The sequence below is a fragment of the Tyto alba genome, unplaced genomic scaffold (assembly GCF_018691265.1).
Source record: "Tyto alba isolate M040663 unplaced genomic scaffold, T.alba_DEE_v4.0 Super-Scaffold_42, whole genome shotgun sequence".
In the NCBI taxonomy this organism is placed as follows: Eukaryota; Metazoa; Chordata; class Aves; order Strigiformes; family Tytonidae; genus Tyto; species Tyto alba.
The window spans coordinates 41,013,130-41,040,832 of NW_024881318.1; the positions used below are offsets into that span (position 1 = coordinate 41,013,130).

The 27,703-nt window shown below is 40.7% G+C and overlaps 1 protein-coding gene across 3 annotated transcripts in view; it reads right to left on the bottom strand.

Moving 5' to 3' along the window:
- MLLT3 (MLLT3 super elongation complex subunit) overlaps positions 1-27,703 on the bottom strand; it is a 151,925-nt gene that overhangs the window by 66,000 nt on the left and 58,222 nt on the right. For 2 of the 3 annotated variants that reach the window (XM_042804793.1, XM_042804791.1), the window contains exons 3-4: positions 6,113-6,195; positions 2,181-2,324 (exon numbers count right to left, since the gene is read on the bottom strand). In XM_042804793.1, coding sequence (XP_042660727.1) covers positions 2,181-2,324; positions 6,113-6,195 — 227 coding nt within the window. The remainder of the gene's footprint in view (positions 1-2,180; positions 2,325-6,112; positions 6,196-27,703) is intronic. The other variant, XM_042804792.1, reaches the window with a different exon arrangement.

Sequence of the window (27,703 nt, forward strand, 5' to 3'; positions counted from 1 at the left end):
ACTACATAAGCTATCACAGTTGCTCCAGATCAACATTCATTGTTTACAATGAATTGTTTCATTGTTTACAATTAGGCAACATTTTTGCTTTTGTTAACTCAAGAAATCTAAAATTAGAAGGCACAGAAAAAAAAGAAACAAAAGGGACCTTTCCTATTTTTACCTCTTTAACCACCCCTCACCATCTCCCAAAGTCTCTGCTGGCATCATATCAATTTATTATACTTGTGGGTAGAACTTGTCCATTGACAATTGACCTGATACAATTAATATTAAAGCAGTGGCACATGAAGTTTTCCAGAATACAATCTTGATGTTTTATTTGCAAACACGCTAAAGAACCAATACATTGTCCAGACATGGATACCCTCTTGCACCTAATAAATGTAAACACAGAACATAGCTCATGCTTCTATTTCAATACAACTATAGTTGTATCAGTTGTGTTCTCCAGGAGGATAACAAGGTCTTTCAGAGAATACCCGCTATTTATTTTTCCTGTGTCTTCAAAGATCCTCTTCAGCAGACTGAATATTCTTACACTAGTTCTCTTTTATCTCCAGCCCAGAATCTACTACTACCTAATTGTGCTAGACAGGGCTGCCAATTTTTGTTACCACTGTTCAAAAATGTAAAGATAAGCATTGGCATTTACATTAGTAAACCCACAATATGAAGGTTTGCTTAACATCTCTATCAGTGACCTGGATGAGAAGACAGAACATACTCCTATTCTTAAGGTTTGCAGATGACAACCAATTGGGGAAGCAGCTGACACTCAAGAGCAGGGCTGCCACTAGGAGGGACTCAGACACTCTGGAGTAATGGGTTAACAGCAGCCTCATGAAATACAGTCACTACAAATGCTAACTGCTAAGCCCTGTCACTGAAAGTCAGAGCCCTGCAGCCATGAGGCTAGGGCTGTGAAATAGCTCTGGGTTATGGCCCTGGGCACTAGAGGGCAGCAAGCTGAGCCAGGGCCACCTGTGTTGCTTGGGCAGCAACAAGTGCCAGCAGTGCCTAGAGGCTCGTGAGCAGGTCACAGCCCTGAGAGCCAGGGGAGGGTAGGGACTGTCCCCTCTGCTTGGTGCTTGTCAGAACCCATCTCGGCACTGCCTCCAGTTTGTGTCCCCAACACAGAAACACCACCAACACGGTGGAAGGTGAGAGGAGGCCACTGAGGCAGTGGTGCTGGAGCCTTTGCCTTGCAAGGAAAGGTTGTGGGACCAGGGCTGGTTCAGCTGGGAGGAGGGATGACTTTGGGGGCACCCAACAGCATGCCTAGCACTGATGGGACGGAATGCAGGAGATGCAGTCAGGCTCTTCACAGGGGTGTATGGCAGGAGGGCAAGAGGCAGCAGCACAAGCTGACACAGGAGAGGCTCAGGCTGGAGATAAGGAGAAGCCTTTTCCTGCTGAAGACAGCCCAGCAGTGAAGCTGGGACCCAGGGAGGTTGGGCCATCTTTGGCCAGTTTTCACAACCTGCAAAGAAGGAGTGAAGTCCTGAGCAGCATGGTCTGACCCCATGGCTGAGCCTCTGATGGTCGCTGCAAGCATGAATGATCCTGCCATTGTGTGAAACACAGCCGAACCATTTCCACTAACAAAGTGTAAACCTAAAGGTTTGGCCCTCTCCCCTCTCCAAATGGGCAAACTTCCTCTTCTACCAACATGTAAAGAAGTTGGTAGATTTGCTGTTTCAGACTGTGCAACACGTATTATATAATTAAGTAGGTTTATTTATACTTACAATTTCTAACTTGTTCTACCTTAGAACTACTGAATATATTCTGCTTAATATAGAACCATTTCTCTTTAAATGAGAGACATTTTATTTTTTTATTGCTTTCTCCTATTACAGTAGCCCTCCTGTATTTCATCTCTGTGAAGTCAAGCAAGCAATGCTTCATGTATAAGGCCTAAGTTCTGCTTTTGAAGAAGTAAACATGAATTACTTGGTTGTGAAGACAGATATCTAATTGTGTATTTAAGGTAGGCACATGCTCATTTGCTCACTCTTTCCACCTAAAGACAACACTGAGTTCCTATATGAAGTTAATCACAAAATCACTTCATTTTGTTTCACTGTCTGGTCAATCTTTATTACACTAATCATGTACCAGCAATAAGCAGCAACATCTATATTGTGATGGCTTTTGACATGGGTGCAGGGACTCACCCCTCCTGCCTTTAGCAGCTTTCTTCTGAATTCCTCTGTCGGGTTGTTGAATGTGAGCTTTTCACAGCGCAGGTGATTTACAGGTGGGTGGCCTTCAAGGTGCAGGAATAAGTCATAGTCAAATCGAACTTTCTTAGGTTCTTCCTAAGGGTTGAAAATAACCAAATAGAAACATCTAGCACCAAAACTAACTACGTTGAAAACAAGGGCTATATAAGACTGTCAATTAAAATGAAAATTATGTAATTTTTAACCATTTACTGTCTTCTCAGACACATGATGGGATTTACCATCCGTCAGCTGAGCTACAGTAAATCAGAGAAGCTCCTATCAGCCCATGACAACACGTGGTAAAAATGCATGAACTTCATGAACATCAAGCTGTCCTGACAAGGCTTAAAGTGTTATGTCATGTTTGGCGCAGGCTACAGACATATACATAAGCAAGTATTATGATTCAGCTGACACAGGGTAACCCAATCTTCAATACAATCATGCCTCTGAGCCCTAGACAGTACTGAAGACACTGCAGTAAGTTTTGAATGCAAATTTCTCCACTGAAGACAAACACTATTGTTTTCTTCACAAGTTGTAGAAAGGAGTAAGAATGAAACTGATGCAGCCAACTATATTTGATTTCCTATGTACAGGGTCTGCTCATTTACTAATGAAACTTTATTGCCTTGAATGAGTGCAGACAGCTAGATTTCAAGTGTTCCACCACAGCTTCCAAGCAATTAAAATTCTCTGCCACTGCAGTGAAAAAATTAAACTGAATGTTCCCTGTACCAATATGGAGAGAGAAAAACCAGGAAAGGCAAAATTATCTTAGAAGAAATCATCAGTACTCTACTGCCCTAAGAAAGCCTCAGCTGAAAAAGGACACTAGTGGCATTGAATAGACTTCAGTTTGTAATACCAGAGAAAAGATACTAAGTACGTTTTGTGTTATACGTTTACACAGTCCCTTCTAGAAGCTGTATTTAAGTGCTGTCTTAAGGCAATAGCCCTCCCTCCAGAGGTCCTCCTGTGCAACAGAAGCCATCAAACCAATGTTACTCTTAAGGCAGAACACAAGAAAAAGGTCAAATTCAGGAAACGCTTTAGTAAAAAGGGAACCATGAGGGAAGAGGGGGAAGAGATACAGCAAAATCTTAGCACATATCCAGCCCTATATGCAATCAAAATGTGTGCTCTGTTCAGTCACAGATGCTTAAAAAATTCAGTCAAAAATGTTTAGTTTGATTCAGGATTCCAAATAAGTGAAGAACAGAAAGCGTAGAAATCTCGTTTATTCTAAAAGTTAAATCAGAGGTTTCAATCATAGACAAAAGACATCCTCGTCTTCACATCTCTAAACATGGAAAAGAGACAACAGAAGGGGGACCTGAAATAAAAGGCCTTCAGTAATCTGCTTCTGAAGACAGAAGACAGTAGTTCTCTCAGATAGAACTATTTTCTTGACAGACCATTTTCAAAGATATTTCTTATTGTTAGAAAGATTAACACTTGATTTCTTGCAGAAAAAAATGGAACTGACTTACTCCCCAGTCTGCTTAGACAACTGTGATGTTGCTACAGGCAAACAGTTGGCACCAGAACCTTAGTCATAAAAGCGAAGTTATAAGGAATTATAAATGGGTGTCTTCAAAGAATTCTGTTGAAAGTTAGATGAACATAACCAGTGATTTCAAAGCAGACTTTTACTACACAAAGGACTCCCAATACCACTGCCATTATTTCAGAACAGTGTGACAGTGAAGGGAGAATATGAGTTTATGCAGTTTATGAGCCTTATCATAAATGGACTGCATTCTCCAGAGTGGGAGTCTTTTGACCTAAAAGCATTTTTTCCAAGGACTTTGTCTTAATGGCTAACAGCTATAGCCTCGCTGCTGCTGAATTTGGGAGGAGGGTTTATGTGTCATTTCCCTAATTCTTTAAAGTTTAGAACAGTTTCTGCTGGGGGAAATGCCTATTAAATTTTTTACCAATTTCTGCTTAATTCTGGGAACAGGCACCCTTTAATTCTCCATGGTCCAGGTGGCTTCCCCTACCCCTGCTTTCTCTATTCATTAGGGGACTTTCTGAACCAGAAATTGAAAAGTTGTCTACCTTGAGTAAGTGATGGTGGTCTGTCTCCTCTTCCTCCTTCTATCTCCTCTTTTTCTGTACTGGAATATCTGTGAAGTGGCTTAGGGAGGAAGAGTAGCTGAGCCAGGAGAAAGTAGCAATTTGCCTCAGGAATGCCAGCTCAATTTTTGTGCCACTTTTCCTTTGTATTGTACCAACCCCAGGGAAGGGCATGCTGTTGCAGCTGTGTGAGTTGTATTCCATGACACCAAAATAGGGGTGAGGCATGTTTGCAAACTTCCTAATTCCACATGCTGCTTGAGGGTGAGCTGAGTTGTAATCACTGCTGCCCTCTTGATCTCAGTCTAAGCCACAACTCCTGCTGGAGAACTCCTGAGACTTGCAGGTCTCCACATTCAGCAAAGGCAGCCAAAAGTCTAAGTGGAAAACAAAAAAAGAAATGTTGGGCAGGAAGCTTTCTGTAGAGATGCTTCAATGATTGACTCACTGTCTTCTGACTTTGTCTGCCCAGTGTTGGGATGAGCACTTAACAGAGGAGTTAAAGAGAATCTGTTATTCATCAGATTTCCTGAATGAATCAAACCTGCTTCACTAATGGAGATAGAGCTAAAATGCATACCAAAAAGACCAGTCAACTCACTGAGGCATTCTCTTTCCTTTTCTAACAGCAAACAGGGTAGACTAAGCCCTGCTCTTCACAGATTGATACAGGGAACATTTCAGAACTACCTGTTAAAAATTTACAACTCAGAAAGTGCCTGAGCAAAACTATCCACACCTCACACCTTGACGGAATATCTACTTGAAGGCATACACAGCTAACAGAGTTGTACTCTAACACAAATTGTAAGTGGCCAGGGTTTCAGCAAAAGTCTTTTACTATGCATTTCTATTTTCTTTTGGTTTTAGTTTTTTTACAAAGCATTCAACACATTAAAGGTGTAACACTGACTTGATTAAAATAAATATGTTAAACTATATCTTGGTAATATAAAATAAACACACAGGTATCTTAGGAGTGCATGCAAAGTATAATAACAGGTACACTGAGCCATATGACATACAAAAGGAACCTATAATATTTCAGTTATTAAGGTACTGTACATGAAACCTTGCAAGATTTTTGCTCTTTAATTCTACCCACATCTAATTATTCAAATGACTTATTAGTAATACAGACCCTGTTACGTATATTAAAGGAAACCTCTGTATTTGCTAAGAGACTCACAGTAAGTGCGGCATTTACTTAGGCTCAGAATTTGACATATTACAATAATACAAGCTTTGTACAAAGGCACTGGATTTGTTTTTAAACTGTGCCCCCTGGTAATGTTGAGTTGAGCAGAATCAATGTTCACATGCAGTTTAGAAGAATGTTTTTTCAGACTGAGAATGCAGGATTAAAAAAATTACTGTTTTGAAAAATCAAAACCTGAACAAATTACAAAGAACAGCAATACTAACATAGATCAATTAATTCATTAGGAAACAAACATAATCAAGATCGGTTTCCTTTCTTAAAGTTTAAGTGGCTCTTGAACTTCCTTAAGCATTATTTAAAGTTTGTCTACCTTTGCGTAGGGCTAGTAATTCTTCTGAATAATTACATTCAACTTATTTAACAGGTAATCCTCATTTCATAGAGTTATGTACTAAATACAATTACACATTTCTAAAAGTTACAGTGACTTTGAATTGAGGAACTGCACTGACAAAGATAGCTTTACTCCTAACTTTTAACAGAGTTTATGAATTAAACTGTAAATCTTTAAAAAGTCCTGACATCCATAACATTTTTTTGTTATCTTTTATTTAGTGAAAAGCATGCGATTCCATACCTTGTTTTTGAAGTAAACCTCTATTGGTAAAATGAAACCAGCATACCCAGATTCTTCAACTTTGTAGGGTGGATCCTTGCACACTGAAACAAAGAGAAAAACCTGTATTTAACACTAAAAACAAAAGTTTTAAATGCACAAGTAAACATATGAGCAAATAATCTATGACAACAGTTCTATGGCAGCACCATGACAAAACTGCACACACGTAGTAGGGCATACCTGTGCACAACTCAGTGTGAATCTTGAAAGCAAATTGTTCCTGCCTGCACACAATCTAGGTTAGGGATAACAATTTTTTATTTTTAGCTTTTCCAATCCTTTCAGACTGCTAAAGCAGAACCACCAGGGACTTCAACACCAGGTGGACCCACTGAGTACCCACAACAGCTACACTGGCACTGCAGCCAAGGCTTGTTCTGGGAATGGAAAATATATAGGATTCCACTCAGAGATAGTTAAACATGTAGAGGGCAGAATAACTGCCATTCACATATTCATAACCTAACACTAATAAAATCCTGGTTCGAATAAATGTCATTTAAAATAAATAAATTATTTGAATTAGAACTAATGCTAATAAAATCGAAATCTGTATTATTTGGTGGAGCAGGGTCACAACACAACTTTCCATTACATAGTGGAGAACCTCAGGAAGGTTAACAATTGTATTATGTTAAAACAGTATCCAGGTTTACCTTCTTTAACATGACAGTGAGTATTACTAGCTCCAACATACAATCTTTTCCTTCAAGTTTTCAGTTTATTGTAAGGGCTTTTTGTTACATGAAATCTCCCTAGTATTGAACATAAGCTCTCTGAAGAAAGTAGCACTAGCCTGTCAACTCCAGCCAGTGACAAAAAGAATGTGGTTAAAGAACTTGGAACAGAAGCCACCTTTTTCTTCTCCTGTTTGGCTGTGTGACAATCTCATTACAGAATTCATGTCCATGTAACACATAAGCAGAAAGGTAAGCTAAGCTTGAGAAACCACACATCTCCTGTAGCATCAACTCAGATGCTTCTAAATGCTGCATTGATATGTATGACAACTTGTCATATGCACTACCATCTCAATTACATCATAGGACAATGACAGTTTCTCTACTGTAGACTGGTAGAATGATGCAATTCATATACAAAGGGTTGACTTCTTCAGAAACATTTGCTCAAGCTCTATCAATCTTGCTGACTGAAAAAAATAAATTCAGACACCCAGATGGATCATCATTTGCTAAGGTGCATGCTCTTTTCAGAATTGCCTGACAGTGGCACACTGCACTGTATAAAGTGCAACTTAAACTATACTTTACAAAACATGTGTCTTGCAATCAACTGTGCAGGGCCTGAATACCAAAATTATTCTTTTTAGTAAAGCACTACAGATGGACACTTACCACTCTCTATCATCCTGAAAACATGACAAGGCACATCAGACACATCCAGGAATATAACCACTGATACATTCTCAATAGTATGGTCAGTACATCAGTCTTCTCAGGACATGAAAGCTTGGTTAATCCCCAAGTAAATGAACACAGCAGAATTTTCTCCTACTGAAACAAAAAGGGGCCCAAACAATAGGCCTCAAACCAAGGTTGACTTCTGAGTGAATTCCCCGACCAGCAATCAGCATCTTATCAGCAGACTGAAGCAACCAGCATCTTACCAGCATGAAAATGTAACCCTGGGAACAATCCTTGGGAACTATAAGTAAACAATAGGAAGTAACTATAAATCCCAAATGTAAAGAAAAACAGAAACTCCTCAGACATGCCCGGATCCTGGCCAGATCCGGACATGCCTGAGTGAGGCATATCAATCTACCAGATATCTCCTGTGCGTTTTGTTTAGACTTGTTTGTTAAACTGTATAAAAGCCGGACCCTCTCACAGCAAAGACGGAGACCTCACCTACGAGTGGACGCACCGCATAGGACTTCCCAATTGCCGGGAAAGGCTCTCCGACCCTTCGCTGTGACGGGGCTCCCCAGCTTGATGCACGGGTCTGGATGATGGTAAAGTATGAGGGCAACTGGTGATGTATCTTTCTTAATCACTATAGCTAGCTTTAAATAGTAATGTCTAGGTGCATTACCTGCTTATTCTTTCTGCTATTTCTCCTATAGTAAAATTTCTATTTCTACTGAAGTAAAATAAGCCTATTTCTTTAGCTTGGTGTCTGTGTCCTTTGTGTTAACCCTGTCAATTGGCAAAACAAATTTGGCATCACGGACAGGATTAGAACAAAATGTCATTTTTAAAATCTAAACGTAATGAATCAGCTCCATCTGAAATTCCTGGATGGGAAGACCTTCCTTATAGTTCACTGGCTCTTGAGTGGGCTAAGGTCGGAGGACCATGTGAACAGTGGGAAAGTCGGCTAAAAGAAGCTGAACCACTGGATGTATTAAAATGTATCCAAAAATTATCTATCGAAAAAGGAAAAGAAATTGTGTGTTCGGGAAGACGGGGATGGGTTTTGTTAACAGCATATCGGAAACAGCACCAACAGAAAGAAAAACTGCTGTTAGAGCGCTCCCACATGGAGCGACAGATGTGTGATTGGCAGAATCAAATTGTAATGTTACAGTGTCAAAACAAGTTGCTTGCCGATAAGTTGGATACTTATCAGACTGTAGCTGAAAGAGCTGCAGTAAGAGTTGCACAGTGTAAGTATAAGAAAAGAAGGGGACGAGTAAACCATAGGAAAGTGCATGCTGTGATTGCAGAAGCGGGGGTACAGTGGGATCCTGACAGATGGGATGGAGATATTTGGGATTCTATGATATCTGATGAGGCTGGTTCCTCAGATGAACCTGTGGATGTAAAACCAGTGTGGAGACGGAAAATAGAATTGGATACTAACGGGCAACAAGTAAGGAAGGATGTGATTGAGGATTATACTCAGCATGAAATAAATGATATAATTGAAAGATTTAAGCAGAGACCGGGGGAACCCCTGCTCTCTTGGATGGTGCATTTGCACGATCAGGGAGCAGCAGGGGTAACCCTAGATCCAGAGGACTCTAGGAAGTTTTTAGTTTTAAGTTCTGACTCCTTTGTGCAAGATGCATTCCGAAATAATCCTCAGTATACAAATTTGTTAACCTTGGCTGCCCGGGGATGTAATAATAAATACTCCACGGAGAATGATTGGCCAGGTGGGGAACGTCCCTGGTATACTTTGCGAGACTGTATACAGCGGATGAAGGAGGAAGCGATGAAATTGGCAATCTTTATAGGAGACCCTGACAGAATGATGCAAGCTGCTTTGTCTGTCACTCATAGAAACCGATTGATTAAGACTGCCCCACCAGCATATAAAAATGTAATAATGACTCTCTTAATTAATGAGACCGGAAATCCCATTGATGAGATAATTGAAAAAATACAGCAGCTAGGTGATCTTGGAGAATGGGGCCCCCGAGGAAGTGCAGGAAACCGAAATACTCGGGACAGCCCTAAAGGAAATGAGAACAGAGTCTCTCGCAAAGAAATGTTTACAGCTTTATTGAAGGATGGCCTGTCTCGTGAAAAGATTGATGGTGTTCCAACGAGCTGTGGCGAATATACAAACAAAGAGGGCTGAATAAGCCTAGCAGGAGAGTTCAAAGTTCTGAAACTAAGAAGCCAGGGGTAACTCAGCCTACAGCACCTCCTCCTGAGCCTCAACGGGACTTCCCATCTGCAGACGGTGGGCCCTCCGCGGGCAGATCAGTTGTTCCGGGGGAAAGGGGGGGTTGGGAGCTGTATTCTGATTTATACCCCTGGAAGGAAACTAGGGAAATTGTCCAGCGTAGTAAACGGGAATGAAATTATGGCCAAGCTCCAGTGCAATGGGCATGGAAGGACCGACGGCCCCATGCGGAGGTCCAAATATTTTGGAAAAACCGGTCCTCACAAACAGTAAAAGCCTTAATTGACACAGGAGTGGAGGCCTCCTTGATATATGGGAATCCAAAGAAATTTAAAGGACAACCTGTAATCATTACAGGTCTGGGAGGGAAACAAATTGAAGCTGTACAAACTCAAATTGAAATGAAAATAGGAAACCTCCCAAAACGACTGTATTCAGTCATGATTGTCCCCATTCCTGAATACATAATAGGAATAGACATTCTGAAGGGACTAACTTTGAATCTCCCAGATGGTCAGTACCAGTTTGGGGTGAAAAATCATATCAGTATTAGAACAATTTTAGTAGGAAAAGTGAAAATGCCTCCTGTACAGATTCCTGCTGCTACTAAATTAGTGACTATGAAACAATATAGAATTCCAGGAGGGCATGAGGAGATATCACAGACAATTAAAGATTTATTAGATGCAGGAGTGTTGAAACCAGTTACCACAGCTTGGAACAATCCGGTATGGCCTGTCAAGAAAAGTGATGGGTCATGGAGAATGACAGTAGATTTTAGGGAATTAAATAAACATAACCCACCGCTTACACCAGCTGTACCAGATACTATTACTTTAATAGAAAAGGTACAAAAGCACTCAGGGACTTGGTATGCTCTAATAGATTTAGCTAACGCCTTTTTCACTATCCCAATTGCAGAGGAGCATTGGGACCAATTTGCCTTCACCTGGCAAGGAAGACACTATACCTTTACCAGATTGCCTCAGGGATGGCTGCATAGTCCAACCATTTGCCATCGGACAGTGGCTGAGCATCTGGATAAGATAAAATTGCCTCCTCATATGCAAATAGTGCATTACATTGATGATATCCTAATTCAGGGAAACGATGAGAAGGAAGTGCAACAAATACTTCAACAGGTGGTAGATCATATGAGACAGAAAAGTTGGGAAATTAATCCTAACAAGATTCAAGAACCATCCCAAACGGTAAAATTTTTAGGGATTCAATGGCATTGTGGGCATCGGGAAATACTACCCAAAGCTCGACAGAAAATTTTGGATTTTGCAGTACCACAAAATAAAAATGAGGCACAGAGATTTATTGGATTGTTTGGCTTTTGGCAGCAGCATATTCCCCATTTAGGACAGATTCTGACTCCTTTGCATAAAGTAACAAGGAAAAAATATGAGTTTGAATGGGGAAATGAACAGCAAGCTGCTTTTGAGTCAGCAAAGGAAGCTATTCAAAAGGCCCTAGATTTGTGGCCATTGCAGGAGGGAGAAGTGGAGTTAAATGTGTTGGTAAATGGATTACATGCCAATTGGAGCCTATGGCAAAAACAGGGAAGGAAAAAGGTTCCCTTAGGTTTTTGGGGACGAAAGCTGCCAGAGGCAGGAAATAATTATACACCTTTTGAGACACAACTATTGGCATGTTATTGGGCGTTGGTAGAAACAGAGCAGCTTACAATAGGACATGAAGTGTCCCTTCGTCCTGAAATTCCTATCATGCAATGGGTTAAAAGCTCTCCTAAAACCCATAGAATTGGGCATGCTCAAGAATCGAGTATCATAAAGTGGAAATGGTATATTCAGGATAGGGCCAAGGTAGGGGTTGGTGGAGTAGCTACCCTCCACGAGAGAGTAGCTACTGCCCCCACAGGTGATCAAGTAATGAACCCCGATTTCACAGTTGAACGGGAATCCCCAGTACGATGGGGAAAAGCTTTTGACCAATTGACACCCTCTGAAAAGGAACATGCTTGGTTCACTGATGGATCAGCTAAGTATATAGGAGGGAAGAGGTTTTGGAAAGCAGTAGCTTACTATCCCCATCTAGAAGAATTTTTAGAAACTACAGGAGAAGGGAAAAGCAGCCAGTATGCTGAATTATATGCAGCTTATATGGCCTTGAAACAAGGAGACCTAGGAGAATGTCATTTATATACTGACTCCTGGTCAGTAGCTAATGGGTTAGCTACTTGGCTGCCAACATGGGTAGCCAAAGATTGGAAAATATACTCCAAAGAAGTCTGAGGAAAGGAATTGTGGAAGGATATTTGGGAAATAGTACAGAGGACTAAGGTGTCTGTGTTTCATGTTGATGCTCATAGTAATGTGAACACTTTAGAACGACTTTATAACTCTGTTGTAGACAACCGGGCAAAGATTTCCCAAGCTGGATTAGAATTCCCTCAAAAGGATGATCATGAAGGCTTGGCAAAATGGGCACACCAAAAGTGTGGGCACCTTGGAGAGAAAGCCACTTACAGGTGGGCCCAAGAGCGTGGCATAACAATGTCACTTGATATGATCAAAACTATAATCGCCCAGTGCCCCGTGTGCCAACATATTCACAAACGTCCAGTGCCTAATATTGTGAAAGGACAACTGGGAAGAGGAAAACTGCCAGGACAAATTTGGCAAATGGATTATATTGGACCTTTACCCCAGAACCTAGGGTGTAAATATGTCTGCACTGCTGTAGATACATATTCTGGATATTTGATTGCCCATCCTTGTAAGAAAGCTACTCATCATAGTACTATCTGTACTATAGGCATAATCATTTTGTACTATGGAATTCCATTGCAGATTCAAACTGACAATGGGTCTCATTTTCGAAACAAATTTGTTCAACAGTATGCTGAACAGCAAAATATTCAGTGGGTTTTTCATATACCGTACTATACACAAGCTGCAGGATTGATTGAACGAATGAATGGGTTGTTGAAAGAGCAGTTGAAGAAGTTAGGAGATGGGAACCTATCCCGATGGAAAACTCATCTCACAGATGCGCTACATATTCTTAACAATAGGCCCATTGGGGAAATGGAAACCCCTTTGATGCGCATGACTACACCCAATTTACAAATAAAACCTCTGACAGTGAGACTTTGACTTACTGGGAAATTGTTCTGGGTGCGATGGCCCCTTACCGGGCCACTCCAGAGGCTGCAGGGCTAGATCTCTATGCATTGGAATTGATCAGGATAAACCAAAACCAGGTGAAAGTTATCAATACTGGGATAGGAATTAAAATTCCTCCAGGACACTTTGGTTTGATAACTGCCCATTCGAGCCTAGCCTTGAAAAGTATTCACGTCATGGGAGGAGTGATTGATGCGGATTATCAAGGAGAAATTAGAGTAATTCTGTTAAACAATGGTGAACAAGATTTGATTATTCATCCCCACGACAGAATAGCACAACTATTGATATTGCCAGTTTTGAAAGCAATTGTGAAAAAAGGGGATCTACCTCAAGTTACCACTGTTCGTGGAGATAAAGGGTTTGGATCAACTAATTTCAATAACGGAGCTAAAGTATGGGTCCAGAGTTCAAGCGGACCTCCTGAATCAGCTCAAGCAATAGCCACAGGAAAAGACAATACTGTTTTAATCATGAAACCTGGACAGGAAAAATGGGAATATGTTCCTGCAACTAAATGTTATCTGCGAGAATAACTAGATGTCTTAAGATTCTATCTTTTAGATTCTGCTAAAATGGATTTGCCTGTGTATCATCATGGTCCATTTGGGAAAGGCTTTTACCCCAGGATGGCCATTGGAAGGTCCATGAGAGACACCACTTAGGTGGCAATGGAAAAATGCAACCAAGACAAGACAACAGGATGATTTCCGATGCAAAGCCAATTCTGCCTGTATCATAGCCAATCTTACTTTCAGTACTCAGTATAACGAAACATGTACATACTGGTGGCCTTCAGGACCAGCATCACGATGGAGAGATCGTGGACGTCTTTTTGTAACCTGTCCTACAGATAATTCAAATGTCACTCTATCTAGTACTTAATGGCTAATAATGAGCTGTTATGGAGAAACATATTTAAGAAATGGATTCCTCAAACCCATTGGGTCAAATTATCTCCACAGACAGTGCAGTGCACAGATTTATTCTGTGCTGGTCAAATAATCCACTACGATGTTAGCCAACCTGAAGTTATGTGTAACTTTCTAGTACTGCCTGTAATTTTGGGGGAAAAAACATCCTTTGAACCAGAATATTGGCTGCCCCACTTGGAGGGAGATTATATAGACTCTAGGAATCGAACCCATAAATTAGATTTGTGTACGTCCACAGCAAATGGTTTATTGTGTGGACAAAGCTCGCGGTTATATGAACCATGTTTATTGGAACATTCAGTGAATCTGTGTAAATGGACAATTTTGCCCAAAAGCTTTGATATGTTTGTAGAAATTAGTGCTAAGAATGTTTGTATAGTAACAAATGATAAAAATATTATAGAAATGTATAATCTAAGTACTCCATTTTCGGGATGCCTCAGAAATGTATTCTATCTCATCTGGCACGGACAGATGTATACTTTTTATTCAACGCATGAAGAACGACTAAACATGTACTGGCATCCCCAAAGCTTAGGACTTAATGGAATCAGCTTATCCCTGACTCCACTGAAAACCATCATGGAACAATCAGAACATTTGCGACGACACTTAGAACGACGAAATAAAACTCTGTCAGACTCTGTGATACAGACTGTAATCACAAAGAATCAACTAATGTCGCTAGCTAGCCAGATGGAAAAGGAGACTGCACACCACTGGTGGGACATCTTTACTGGATATTCATCCTCTGCAACCCAAGTGTTGAATTTCTTAATACATCCTCTTGTAATATTGCTAGTTATCATTATTATTATTACTTTATATAATTGTTATGTATGGTATCATATCAAACGGATAGAGCGAACATGTTGGGCTCTTCCAAAAGGGTCGTGATCTTCACTCATAAGTCAAAGGACCGATTGAAACAAAAAGGGGCCCAAACAATAGGCCTCAAACCAAGGTTGACTTCTGAGTGAATTCCCCGACCAGCAATCAGCATCTTATCAGCAGACTGAAGCAACCAGCATCTTACCAGCATGAAAATGTAACCCTGGGAACAATCCTTGGGAACTATAAGTAAACAATAGGAAGTAACTATAAATCCCGAATGTAAAGAAAAACAGAAACTCCTCAGACATGCCCGGATCCTGGCCAGATCCGGACATGCCTGAGTGAGGCATATCAATCTACCAGATATCTCCTGTGCGTTTTGTTTAGACTTGTTTGTTAAACTGTATAAAAGCTGGACCCTCTCACAGCAAAGACAGAGACCTCACCTACGAGTGGACGCACCGCATAGGACTTCCCAATTGCCGGGAAAGGCTCTCCGACCCTTCGCTGTGACGGGGCTCCCCAGCTGATGCACGGGTCTGGATGATGGTAAAGTATGAGGGCAATTGGTGATGTATCTTTCTTAATCACTATAGCTAGCTTTAAATAGTAATGTCTAGGTGCATTACCTTGCTTATTCTTTCTGCTATTTCTCCTATAGTAAAATTTCTATTTCTACTAAAGTAAAATAAGCCTATTTCTTTAGCTTGGTGTCTGTGTCCTTTGTGTTAACCCCGTCAATTGGCAAAACACCTACTACCTTGCCATTCTTCTCCTGTTCTCCTAGCACCAAACCCACACAGGGACTTCAAGCATGAGGAAGTTTCCAAGTCCTTGCTCACATACTGCAGCTGGCTATCACTACCCACTTTACTTCATGCAATCAATGGAAAGGGAAAAGGATGACAAAAACAGAGCAAGAATAACCTCTTTTCCAGACTCTTCTGCAACACTGTGCTATTACAGCTACAGAACTTAAGATTGTTTTTCTTGGCAGAAAAAAAAGAAGACCTACAGGTTATAAAGTGGGATTTCAAAGATTTTGAAGTTTTACAATGATAGGTCAAATCTGAGAGGTGGTTTCAGACATACAAAGCTTTTAAGTTGGAAACTGAGCATTTTGTGTTAGAACCTCACAGAAATAGTATTTCAATTTATATTAGCATGTCTTCCATTAAGAGGGCTTACCAGCACTTGAAAAATTTAAATATAATAGTCCTAGTTAAGCTCAGCAACAGATTTACAGAAATATATACTGACAACTTTTTCAGTCAAAGATAAAGAAGCCTTTCTGGTCCTCCTCTGCCTTCAGAAGACAACCTGAGGAGAAAGCCTTTTCAGTATTATTTGAATGGCCATACAGGGTCTGGAAGTCTGAAATTCACTTATATAAAAACAGGGAAAGATTATTACCCAGATGGAAACACAGAAATTTTAGAATCTGTAATAATACACTAACTGTTACAGAGATTTCTAGCTCCATTAGGTGACAAGTCACAAATCACTTTTTTTTTTTTTTTTTTTTTCACATAAATATCACATCAACTTCTTCCAGAGTACTTAGCTGGTGTAGAAAACACTGTCAGCATAAATATTTTTCATTCTCTTCCTCAAATATCTCTTCTTTCAGATTTACACAGCTGCTAGCCATGCTGAATAGTACCTTGTCAAAGTGTCACATTACAGTTCTGAACAGAGTCTGTTACACTTGCAGGCTTCGTTGAAACTTGGGTCCTCAGTTAGAAAACACTGAATCACAAGGAAACTACTTTGGGTGCCTTCCCAAACTGAAAGATGGGCTTTTAATAGAAGGAAGATTCTACAACCTTGTGAATTACATCTTCCTGAAAATAAAAGCAAGTGACTGAGCAAAGCTCCATGCTATTGCATACACGCAGACTGCAACTAAAATTAAAAGTATTACACATTTCTCACGACTCTTGTGGAAGTCACTACTATATGCACGGGCAGAAACAGCATCTCTGCACTCTCAATGAACATTCACTGGCATAAGCTGGTTTTGGTTTGTTGAACTGTCTGTGCTGATTTTGGCTGGGGTAGAGTAAATTTTCTTCATAGTAGCTAGTATGGAGCTCTGTTTGAATTTGTGCTGAAAACAGTATTGATTGATAACATAGGGATGTTTTCATTATTGCTGAGCAGTGCTTACTCAGAATCAAAGCTTTTTCTGCTCCTCACACCACCCCACTGGTGAGCAGGCTGGGGGTGCACAAGGAATTGGGAGGGGATACAGCCGGGACAGCTGACCCCAGCTGACCAAAGGAATATTCCATGCCATATGATGCCATTGGAGGAAGAAGAAGGAAGGGGGGATGTTCAGAGTTATGGCATTTGTCTTACCAAGTCACTGTTATGTGCAATGGAGCCCCGCTTCCCTGGGGATGGCTGAGCAACTGCTTGCCCATGGGAAGTGGTAAATGAGTTCCCTGGTTTGCTTTGCTTGCATGCATGGCTTTTGCTCTACCCATCAAACTGCCTTTACCTCAGTCTGTGAGTTTTCCCACTTTTACCTTCCAAATCTCTCCGCCATCCCACTGGGGGGGAGTGAGTGCATGGTTGCATAGGGCTCAGTTGCCAGCTGAAGTCAAACCACGACATTGTCACAAGTACTAACAGAGGCTGCAATGTCATGTGTGATCTAGCCAAGCCAACAGGCAACCATCCTAGCAAGTTTCGTTGAGTGGAGAAGAGAGAAGTCGCAAGAGTTTGGTAAACCACAGGAAAAGTAGAAAGAAAAAATTAACAGGAGAGAAAAAAAAAACACTCTGTAGTGGAGAAGGAAAAGAGTAGCAAATGACAAGTACAGACCAATAGAGCAAAACAAAAAACAGAAACTAGGAAGGAGGGATTTTGAGGAAGGAAGCACCTGGAAACCCTAACAGGATTCTCAAAGCTCATTAAAAAAAGCAGCTACACTAGACCAGGTAGATAAGCAGGAAACACTATCCTTCTACATATAAACGATTTCCTCCTCATCCAAAGGGACAGAGGCATTTCCCCAATGACTGCTCCTCTCCTTTGAAGTGGAACCTACAGATGCATTTCAAGCACCACATAAACAAACTCTCTTACATAAAGTTATCACTAAGAATTATTTTGGTCAGGTTTTTTTCTTATGGAAACAGCTTGTATGATCACAATGCATTTCTTCCCTCTCTCCTGTATCTTTTGACTAGGTTGTTCAACTTCAAGACAGTCTTTACAACAATTAAGGCACTACAGATTCCTACAGATCCAGTTAAAAATTAGTGCCTGCACAGAGAAGGCAGTTCCAGAGAACAGCTTCACTGAGATGCAGGTAGAAGCAGACAGCAGTATGCAGAATTACAAACCAGTTATAACACAGTGTCTTCTCATGAGAACTGTAGGGCCAGAAGAAGAGAAGAGAAAAACAAAACTATGCATATTTCTTTAGGCCCACTGGCCACAGAATAAACTGGATTTTTTTTTCCGCCTATGTAAGGCAAGATAAGGAGTTCATGATACTATACTGTTATCATGTCTTTGTCAGAATGCAGGATCATTTTTCTTCTTCCATAAATGAAAGGTTTAAACTTAGGTATTTGCAAATGCATTTGCTGAACACAGATAGACCAGCCTCCTAAAGCAATTTTTGGTGCAATTCTGAAATAAAAATAGTTTATGCGACACAATTATACAGCAAATGTACATCCCTTCTTTCATCGTGTTTCATTGTACTTTGTGGTGAAAACTGCTGTAGTGAGTAGTAACATTTTTACGTTTGAGGCCAAAGAAGGGAACTTACATCAAACACGGCTCTAACTACAGCAAAAGCTGTTCAAATACTGCACTGGAACCTGAACTTAGTGAAACTAAAAGACTACACAAGCTGCCAAATGATGGAGGGAAGAGGGGAAGGTGTAGAACCTAGGGCAAGAAAGCTCTGGTCCTGTGACAAGAAGTAGTTCTCATAGGTGGAATGCCATTTTTCCATAATGTTGTGGAAGCATACACATGTACACACGTGCAACTGCACAGGTACTGACCTCCAGTACTGTACACATCTCAGGTGCTCACGTGCAGTATAATGTCACTTAATTTCCGTTGAGGGGAACTATTTATGCACTCACCTGTAATCCTAGGTGTATTACAAACACCTCACAAACAAGAGGAATAGTCAGAAGCATATTAGCTGTGCTGAAACATTCATTTTGACCAGTCTACCCACACATGCACATTCAGCAGTCTGCAGCTGATAAAGATTATTGAAATGCTCCTCAAACTAAACACACCTTCCAGAGATCACTGCAAGAAATCAATGTGCATCTTTGAATGAAAGCTCGGTAACATGATTATTACTAATACACAATTTTATTAACAAGGATTTATTTTCCATAAAGTCTCAGTATCTGTTTTGGTAAAATTGCCTATTATACTCTTTCTACATATAAGAAAGAGATACATGAGTGTTCAGTTCTCATTCAATGCACTCTACAAATAAATTTGTTCGATAATGCAAGTATAATGAGTTACCCAAGATCACAGCAAGCCAGGACAGGAATTTACAAGTTGCAAATTATCCATCCCCTATTTGTTAGGGGAATATGCCTTTTCTACAACTCATATAAATGGCATAAGTCATTTATCTCAAATGTTTCACTTCTTTATTCCACAAGTGAAGCTTTGCTTTTTCTTTTGTTGTGTTCATGCATGCATTCCCGTGTGTTGCATCAGACATTGATTGACACCTAAGGAACTGATGCAAATCAAGCCATGATGACGCATTTTAGTAACAGTGACCACACTGAGGCCTTTGGAGGTAGCTGTAACAAAATTACAGTAAGAGTTATCCTTTTGCCACTCTAACACTGTCAAACACTTAACTGTGATTAGATTTTTCCTTTATTAAAAATGCAGTCAAAATGACTAAGGAAAGGCAGAAGTTCCTTTTAGCCAGGTGCTGACACAACATCAGGACAACACAGAATAGTGACTATAGCAGTTTAGATAAATTTTGTTAACCCTGCAGCATACACCAAGTACTTGGAAGAAGTTAAGCCTTCTGAAAAAGAACTGGTTTAATCATAACATTTTTGTACTGGTATTTTATAGGTTCTTGCCTATAATTTGCACATATTGTTCACTCTTTGATCAACTCTTCCCTCTATTCATCACCATCTTCATTAAAAGAAGTCTCACAACAAAAGGGTGGCACTTAATTTCAGAGGAAGGAAGATTGCGGTATCAAATCCCTCCTGCAGTAAGAAGTCAGCTTTAAATATACAGCTGTGATTTCTATAAAAGTTCTTAGACTCTGCTACTCAGTAGCTCACCTTCCCAGCTGGTGGCCTCCAGTACTTGGACTCTATAAAAAAAAACCTAGGAAGAGAATGGGTCCATTCCTACCTTCAGGCACACATCAGCCATTAATACCAACAAATCACTAGGCAGGATCAAACAAAAGCTAGCAAATATTAACAAGTTGAGTTTGGGTTCCAGGGTACCTCCTGCACCAGGAATAAGGAGTTCTCATTTGCTTAACACCTTACACTGACAAGTATTTCATGAGACAGATACAACCCTGAAGTGAAAGCACAGAAGGCACTAAAAGAGAACTAAGACTGAACTTTCAGCATTGCATTTACAATCATACAATCAAACCTCTGTCATGTCCGGCATGGTTTTTCAAAACCAGGTCTTACTAGAGTACTTAAGTCAGCGCTGGCTTTTAAACATTGCTAAAATACCAGCAGAGACAGTAGTAAACAGCCACTCTCTCACAATCAGATTTTGTATCACTCCAAACAAAAATGAACTAAGATTGTTTTGTTGTTGTTGTGGTTTTGTTTGGTTGGTTGGTTGGTTTTTTGGTTTTGGTTTTTTTTTTTGGGGGGGGGGGGGGGGAAAGAGGGGCATTGGTTATTTTGGTTCATTTTTTTACACATTTAAAAGATCACATATGCCCTCCTAACTCTTCCTTGTAGCACACAAAGACAGCAGTAAGCCTTGAACACACAATTTTGAGTTTGAATACATCATGGAGCTTCCTACATCTTCTGATTCAGGTGGAACCACCTGAAGTATCACATTTACAATGCCATCAATAATTTAGATAACTTTAAAGGTGTTTTTCTATAATTTAATGGTTTCTTATAATAATTCTCAGAGCACATCTGCAGGTCTTAGAAACAATTGAGAACAAGAAGCTGCAAATTGAATGGATTCAGGAATTTCTAATTTAGTTTTTTTTCTGCAGCACATATAAAACACTCTCCAGCCCTTGATAGTACAATCACTGTTTTGAGATAAACTGTTTGAGATTAGAAAGGGGACTTAAGGTATCCTCATTATTTCATAATGCTGTGCAAGGACATTTAATGTATGCATGCTGCAGATGGGAAAGAATGCATCTTCACTCATTAACAGTAAAGGAGAAAGTAATCTGTACTGACAGATGACAGGCAAAGGCTACCTTAGCTTGGAAGTTCCCTCTTGTGTGAAGTTATACTGTTGAAATTCACACAACTTATTTGTGTAGTATTTCCAGCTTTGCTGAAATGGGAGACGAGAGGGACATTATTTAAAAGCTTCACCTTGTATGACAGATTCTGGAGCAATACTGGCTAGCAGCGAATCAGCTACCAGACCTTGAAATGCTGTATTAAACTGTATTTTCCCACCCCTTCCAGGACTTCCAGCAGAAAGAGCAGTTCTCTTGACTGCCCCACTATACACGACATCAAAAAACCCTAAGGTACTTTCAAGCTTTATAACTTTAGTACAGGTCCCAGATGGTGCAGAAGTCCCTCCTGACTAAAGGACACAGAAAGCTATTTAGTTATATTCTGCATGGCACAGACAAGCAACAGTCCTTAATGAGACATATGCAAGTTCCTGGAGATGTCTAGGACCATTCATAGTTCATGTCCCCCATCTCTTCTGTCTACTCCCTTAGGTGTCCTCCAGGTAAGACAGGAATGAGAGAAAGAGAGAAAAGAGTGTTTTTAAATTAGTTATTCCTACATTACATTTCACCTTCTAATTCTAGATTTTTTTTTTTCAACAGGAAGTGGTTCTCAAAACAAGACTGTAAAAAAAAAAAATGTAACTCAGGTATCAATGTATTGCAGTAAATGACTTCCAGAAAGTACCTGGTCTAGAAGTCTTCCTTAGAAAAGCATGCCACTGAAGCAAAAGAAAAACCCTTCAACAGGAAAGATCCTTAAAAACTGAACTGCAGCTAAGGATAATAACGTGACAAACTAGATGAACATGATGAACTGCAGCTAAGGATAATAACATGATAAACTAGACAATTATTTTTGGTGGAAAAGACATTACATATAACACTAAAAATTCTGACTATAAACTTCAATTTGTCCTGTAGATACTATTTTAAGATCAATAAAAAATCCTAGTAATTGTGCATTAATGGCTCTTCATATTTGTACACAAAATACAGTTCTTGGGATTTTCTCTTTTACCAAGGAAAACAGATCCCACAGTTGCAGGATTTTAAGCAATTTCTATCTTGGTTATTAACAACATACTTCTCCCTGCTCAATAAAAAGACTTCACATAGAGAATATTTTTCTTAACTCACAGACAGACACTGGAGAAAGTCAAATAAATATCTATTTAGTTCTCTATTTTAACTTCATTATCCTATCCAAAGATCAAACTCGAAACAAGTATTTTCAGAGCTATCTAAACTACTCTGTATTTCAGTGATGCCATACTTGTGTCAAATTTTCTCTGTCGAACTGCAAGCCAAAGCTAAGAATTTTTCCATCACATCTGTCAGTTCTTTGTGGTTATTTTACTTCATTAATGATAAGCTAAGCATGATTTATTTTATTTGTAAGGCTTTTCATTCTATGGAGAACATACGATAATTTAGAAAAATATCAGAACATTTCTCTTGTAAAGAACAGTGTCATATGAAAACTGTGTTTGCATCAGCCTTGAGAAGGTAAGTCTCCCCATTTGGGAATCCTTAACAACAGAAAAACTGGGAGCTGCCTAATGCTCAAAGTTGGTACAAATCTTTCCGTTGTATTAAGAAACAAGAGCTGAGGATACATCTGTAACGCTGTCTGGTAGAACTTATGTGAAAGTTCAGTAGCAAAGAACAAAATCTGCTACTGCACTCACCATTCTTCATTATGATTAGCCATCAAAAATTTAGCTGACTTTTTACCTAGTGATTAAAAAACCCCAAAACAAAAGTAGTTCCAGTAACAAAAGCAAGTGGATTTATGAATGCTCAGAACAACTCCTGGACTACATCAGAAATCTCCAGCAAAAGCCAAGTAACAGAGAACTTTTCTTCACAGAAGATAAAATGAACTATTTAAAACTAAGAAAGCAATGTAAGATAAGGCACATCAACATGAAAGTAGCAAAATTCAGTTACTGTTCCCAGTAAATACAGAGTTTGTATTTGAAATAATATTAACTAGTATCTAAAAGCAAGAAAGTAATTCAATAGAGTTAGCACATCCTCATTATTTATATGTTGAAATAGCATTTTACAGTTAGAGGAACAACACACATTATATATCTTTATTGTCCTTTGAAGCCTTCAGACAGACTGCAGTATATTTTAACTTAGGTCAGCAAGAAACTGCTTCGTAAGAAAGTATTTCAATATTAATTGCAATGTTTCTTTCTTCATATTTAATATACTGGAAAACATAATCGATTTTGATTCTGTCATCTACCTGGTAGTCTTCCTGATGCTGTTCAGAGCACCTGCATATAAGATCACGAGTGCTAGTCTACATTTCATAGTTATTTTAGAAATTGGAGAGTGAGACTAAGAGAAGGAAAAGAAAAATACCTCTTCAAACACATTAATACCGTTCACTAGCAAATGGGAAAATAAAAAAAAAAAAGTATGCTTTCCTAATTTAAGCAAAACATTGACATATTAATATGATATGATCTTAAAACTATAGAAGGGTACTAAAAAGCCTGGAACAATTATTTACACAGTATGTTTACATGACTGTGCCTGCTTTTTCTGGCTTTCACTCAGCATTAGCTATGTAACAGACCACCTACAACACTCTACAACCAAAAATACCCTAGGCACAGAGATTTGAAGTCTGTGTGCAAACACATTTATAATGAATATGATATAAACGCATGCTCCAGGCATAAAAAATATCTTAAGAGCTGTGTTTGCATGCAGGTAATGCAGATGTTGCAAATGTTGGCATGAATGTGATGATCACAACAATTATACTGTTCAGCTGTTGCCATCTTGAGGAAAAGAAAGGAGAAGAGGTAGCCACATGACACTAATGATGAGTGATTTACAAAGAAGGGTCATAAAAAGCTAAAATTTTCTTCAAACAGAAATAATTAAAATCACAATGCTGTTTCTGACCACTACAGCACACTTACGGCTCTATTCTTCTGTGTAAGAGAGGTAGAACAGAATAAACTATTTCAGATAGGAGGGACCTACAATGATCATTTAGTCCAACTGCTTGACCTCTCCAGGGCTGACCACGTCAAAGCCTGTCATTAATGTCATTGTGCAAACGCCCCTTAAACACTGACAGGCATGGGGCATCAACCACCTCTCTAAGGAGTCTGTTCCAGTGTGTGACCACCCTCTTGGTAAAGAAACGGTTCCTAACGTTCAGTCTGAACCCCCCCTGGCACAGGTCTGAGCCACTCCCACACATCTGGTCACTGGATCCCAAGGAGAAGAGACCAGCACCTCCCTCTCCACTTCCCCTCCTCAGGAAGCTGTAGAGAGCCACAAGGTCGCCACTCAGCCTCCTTTTCTCCAGACTAGACAAACCCAGAGACTTCAGCCACTCCACACAGGTCATGCCTTACAGCCCTTCCACTAGCTTTGTTTCCCTCCTCTGGATGCATTCAAGGATCTCCACATCCTCCTTAAATTGTGGGGCCTGGAGCTACACACAGTACTCAAGGTGAGGCCATACCAAAGCTGAATCCAGTGGAATAATCACCCCTTGTGACCGACAGGGTACGCTGTGTTTGATGCAACCCAGGATGGGGTTTGCCCTCTGGGCTGCCAGGGCACATGCTGCTGGCTCATGTTAAGCTTAATGTCAACCAGCACAACCAGATCCCTTTCTGCAGGGCTTCCCTCCAGCCATTCCTCTACCAATTTAAACTTGTGCTCAGCATTACTTCTTTCTAGATGCAGAGTCTGACATTTATTCTTGTTGAATTTCATGCCATTATTTATAGCCCAATGCTTTAATCTATCTATATCCCTCTGGAAGGCCTCTTATCCTTCAAGAGACAGCACCTCCCAGTTTAATATCATCAGCAAACTTGTTAAACTTCAACTCCTGCCTCCAGATTATTGATAAACATATTGAACAGAACTGGCCCTAGAATTGAGCCCTGAGGAACACTGCTGGTGACTGGCCACCAGCCAGATGTAGCCCCATTCACTAAAACCCTTTGAGCTCTGCCCTTCACCTAGTTTTTCAGCCAGTGCATGGTGCACCTGCTCATCCCACACTTGCAGAACTTGTCCAGAAGGACGCTGTGAGGGACAGTGTCAAAAGGTTTACTAAAATCCAGAAAAAATACATCTACCTTTTCTCCCACTAGACAGGTGACCTTATCATAGAAAGATATCAGATTAGTTAAACAGGACTCTTCCTTTGTGAACCCATGTTGACTGTGCCTGATGATAGTACTTTCCTTTACATGTCTTGCAGTGGCACCTAGTATAATCTTCTCCATAATTTTCCCAGGAACTGAGGTTAGACTAACAGTTCTTGCTCTCTTCATAGATTGGAATAACGTTGGCTAGCTTCCAGTCAGCAGGGACATCCCCAGACTCCCATACTGGCATATGATCAAGAGGGGTCCTGCCACAAAATCCACTACCTCTTTCAGTACTCTGGGGTGAGTCTGAGCCCAGAGGGCAACTGAGCACCATGCAGCCTCTCGCTCACCCCTTCTCCCTCAGGAAAGGGAAGGAAAAAAACCAAAAGGCTCAGAAATCGAGATAAGGACAGGGAGGGTGAACTCTCCCACTATGGTCAGGGGCAAAAGACAGACTTGTTAGGGGAAGAAAAAGAACATCAATTTAATTCAAACACTAACAACACTTAACAGAGTAGGACAATGTAAAACCACATCTTAAAAACACCTTCCTCCAACACTCCCCTTTCTTTCCAGACTCAGCTTTGCTCCCGCTTGCTCCACCTCCTCCCCCCGAGTAGCGCAGGGGATGGGGTTACAGCCAGTCCTGCTGCTCCTTCCTACTCAGTGGGAAGAGATCCCTTGCAGTCTTCTCCTGCTCCAGTGTAGCATCCCACTCATGGGAGACAGGCCTCCACAAACTTTCTCTGATGTGAGTCCTTCCCACAGGCCACAGCCCCTCCAATACTGCTCTTGCATGGGTTCCTCCCACATGCTGCAGCTCTTCCCAAGCTGCTCCAGTGTAGGTCCCTCCCACATGTTGCAGTCCTCTCAGTGCTGAACTACAACAGCAGGGGCTTCCCACAGAGTCCCAGCCTTCTTCAGGTACAACTGTCTGCTCCACTGTGGGTTCCTCCATGGGTTGCAGGTCAGCATCTGCTCCACCATGGACCTCCATGCGCTGCAAGGGGACAGCCTGTCCTCTCACCACAGGCTGCAGGGGAGTCTCTGCTCCACTGCACCTCCCACCCTTCCTCCTACTCCTTCCTTCCTTGACCTCAGTGTTTGCAGAGGTGTCTCCTTCACAACTCCTCCTCACAACGCCAACTCCTCCTCCCAGATTCCCGTTCTTAAATATGTTATCACAGAGGCACAGCCACCATTGCTAATTGCCTTGGCCTTGGCCAGAGGTGGGTCCAACTTGGAGCTGGGAGAGCTTCGAGCAGCTTCTCACAGTGGGCCAACGCTGTAGCCTCCTCCCCTGCTACACACACAAACCAAACACATTCCATCTTTTGCTTCTGAGAATCACATATATAAGAATTGTCATTAAAATCCACCTTCGTTACACAAGACAGTATTCACAAAGTTCACTCACATCAACACAAAAAATAAACCAAACCAAACCAAAATGAAATAAAAACTTGCCCACATGAAAGTAAAAATAATATCATCACAATAGCAAAGCACAGTTCACACAATACCCCTCGCCCCTCCACCACAATTGCAACAAAAGAAATTCCCATGATTAATCCACTAACATGGCTCAGTCCATGTTTTGCCCACTACCTCTCCCAGTTACTATCCTTACCTTGCATTCCTCTGCCCCACACTGAGCGCCAGAAAGGACTATTGTGGTTTAAAGCCAGCCAGCAGCCAAATACCACCCAGCTGCTCATTCACCCTCCACCTGCCCAGGGAATATGGGGGAGAGAACTGGAGGGGTGAAGGGAGACTTGTAGGTTGAGATAAAAACAGTTCAATAATTGAAATTAAAAAAAAAAAAAAAAACAAAAACATAACAGAAAGTACAAACGGGTAATGCACAATGCGATTGCTCACCACCCGCTGACTAATACCCAGCCTGTTCCTGGCTAATAATCCCAAAAATCCATGGTGCCTAAACCACAGTCCCAGAACTGAGAAAGAGCGGCCCCCCACTTCCCAGCTGCCCTTCCTCTATATACTGAGCATGATGTTACATGATATGGAATAATCCACTGGCCAACTTGGGTTTGTTGCTCTGGCCATGCTCCCTCCCAGATTCTTGTACATCTGCAAATGGGCAGGATATGGGGAGTTAGAAAGTCCTTGACCACTTAGCAACAACTGAAAACATCAGCGTATTATCAGCATTCTTCTCATACCAGTATCCTAGGTACCAAGAAGAAAAATTACCTCTATCCCAGCTGAAACCAGGACAGGCCCCATGGACTTCTGACCATGCAGCTGATCCCTTACAATTTCAGTGTCCAAAAGTGGAAAGTCCCTGTTCCAACACTCTTGGTCCTCTGACTCAGAAGACTGGGCAGCCCAAGGTCTATCAGTATTATTAAAGACTGAGGAAAACCCACATTGAATGCCTCTGCTTTTTTTTCATCCCTATTAGTCAGGTGACC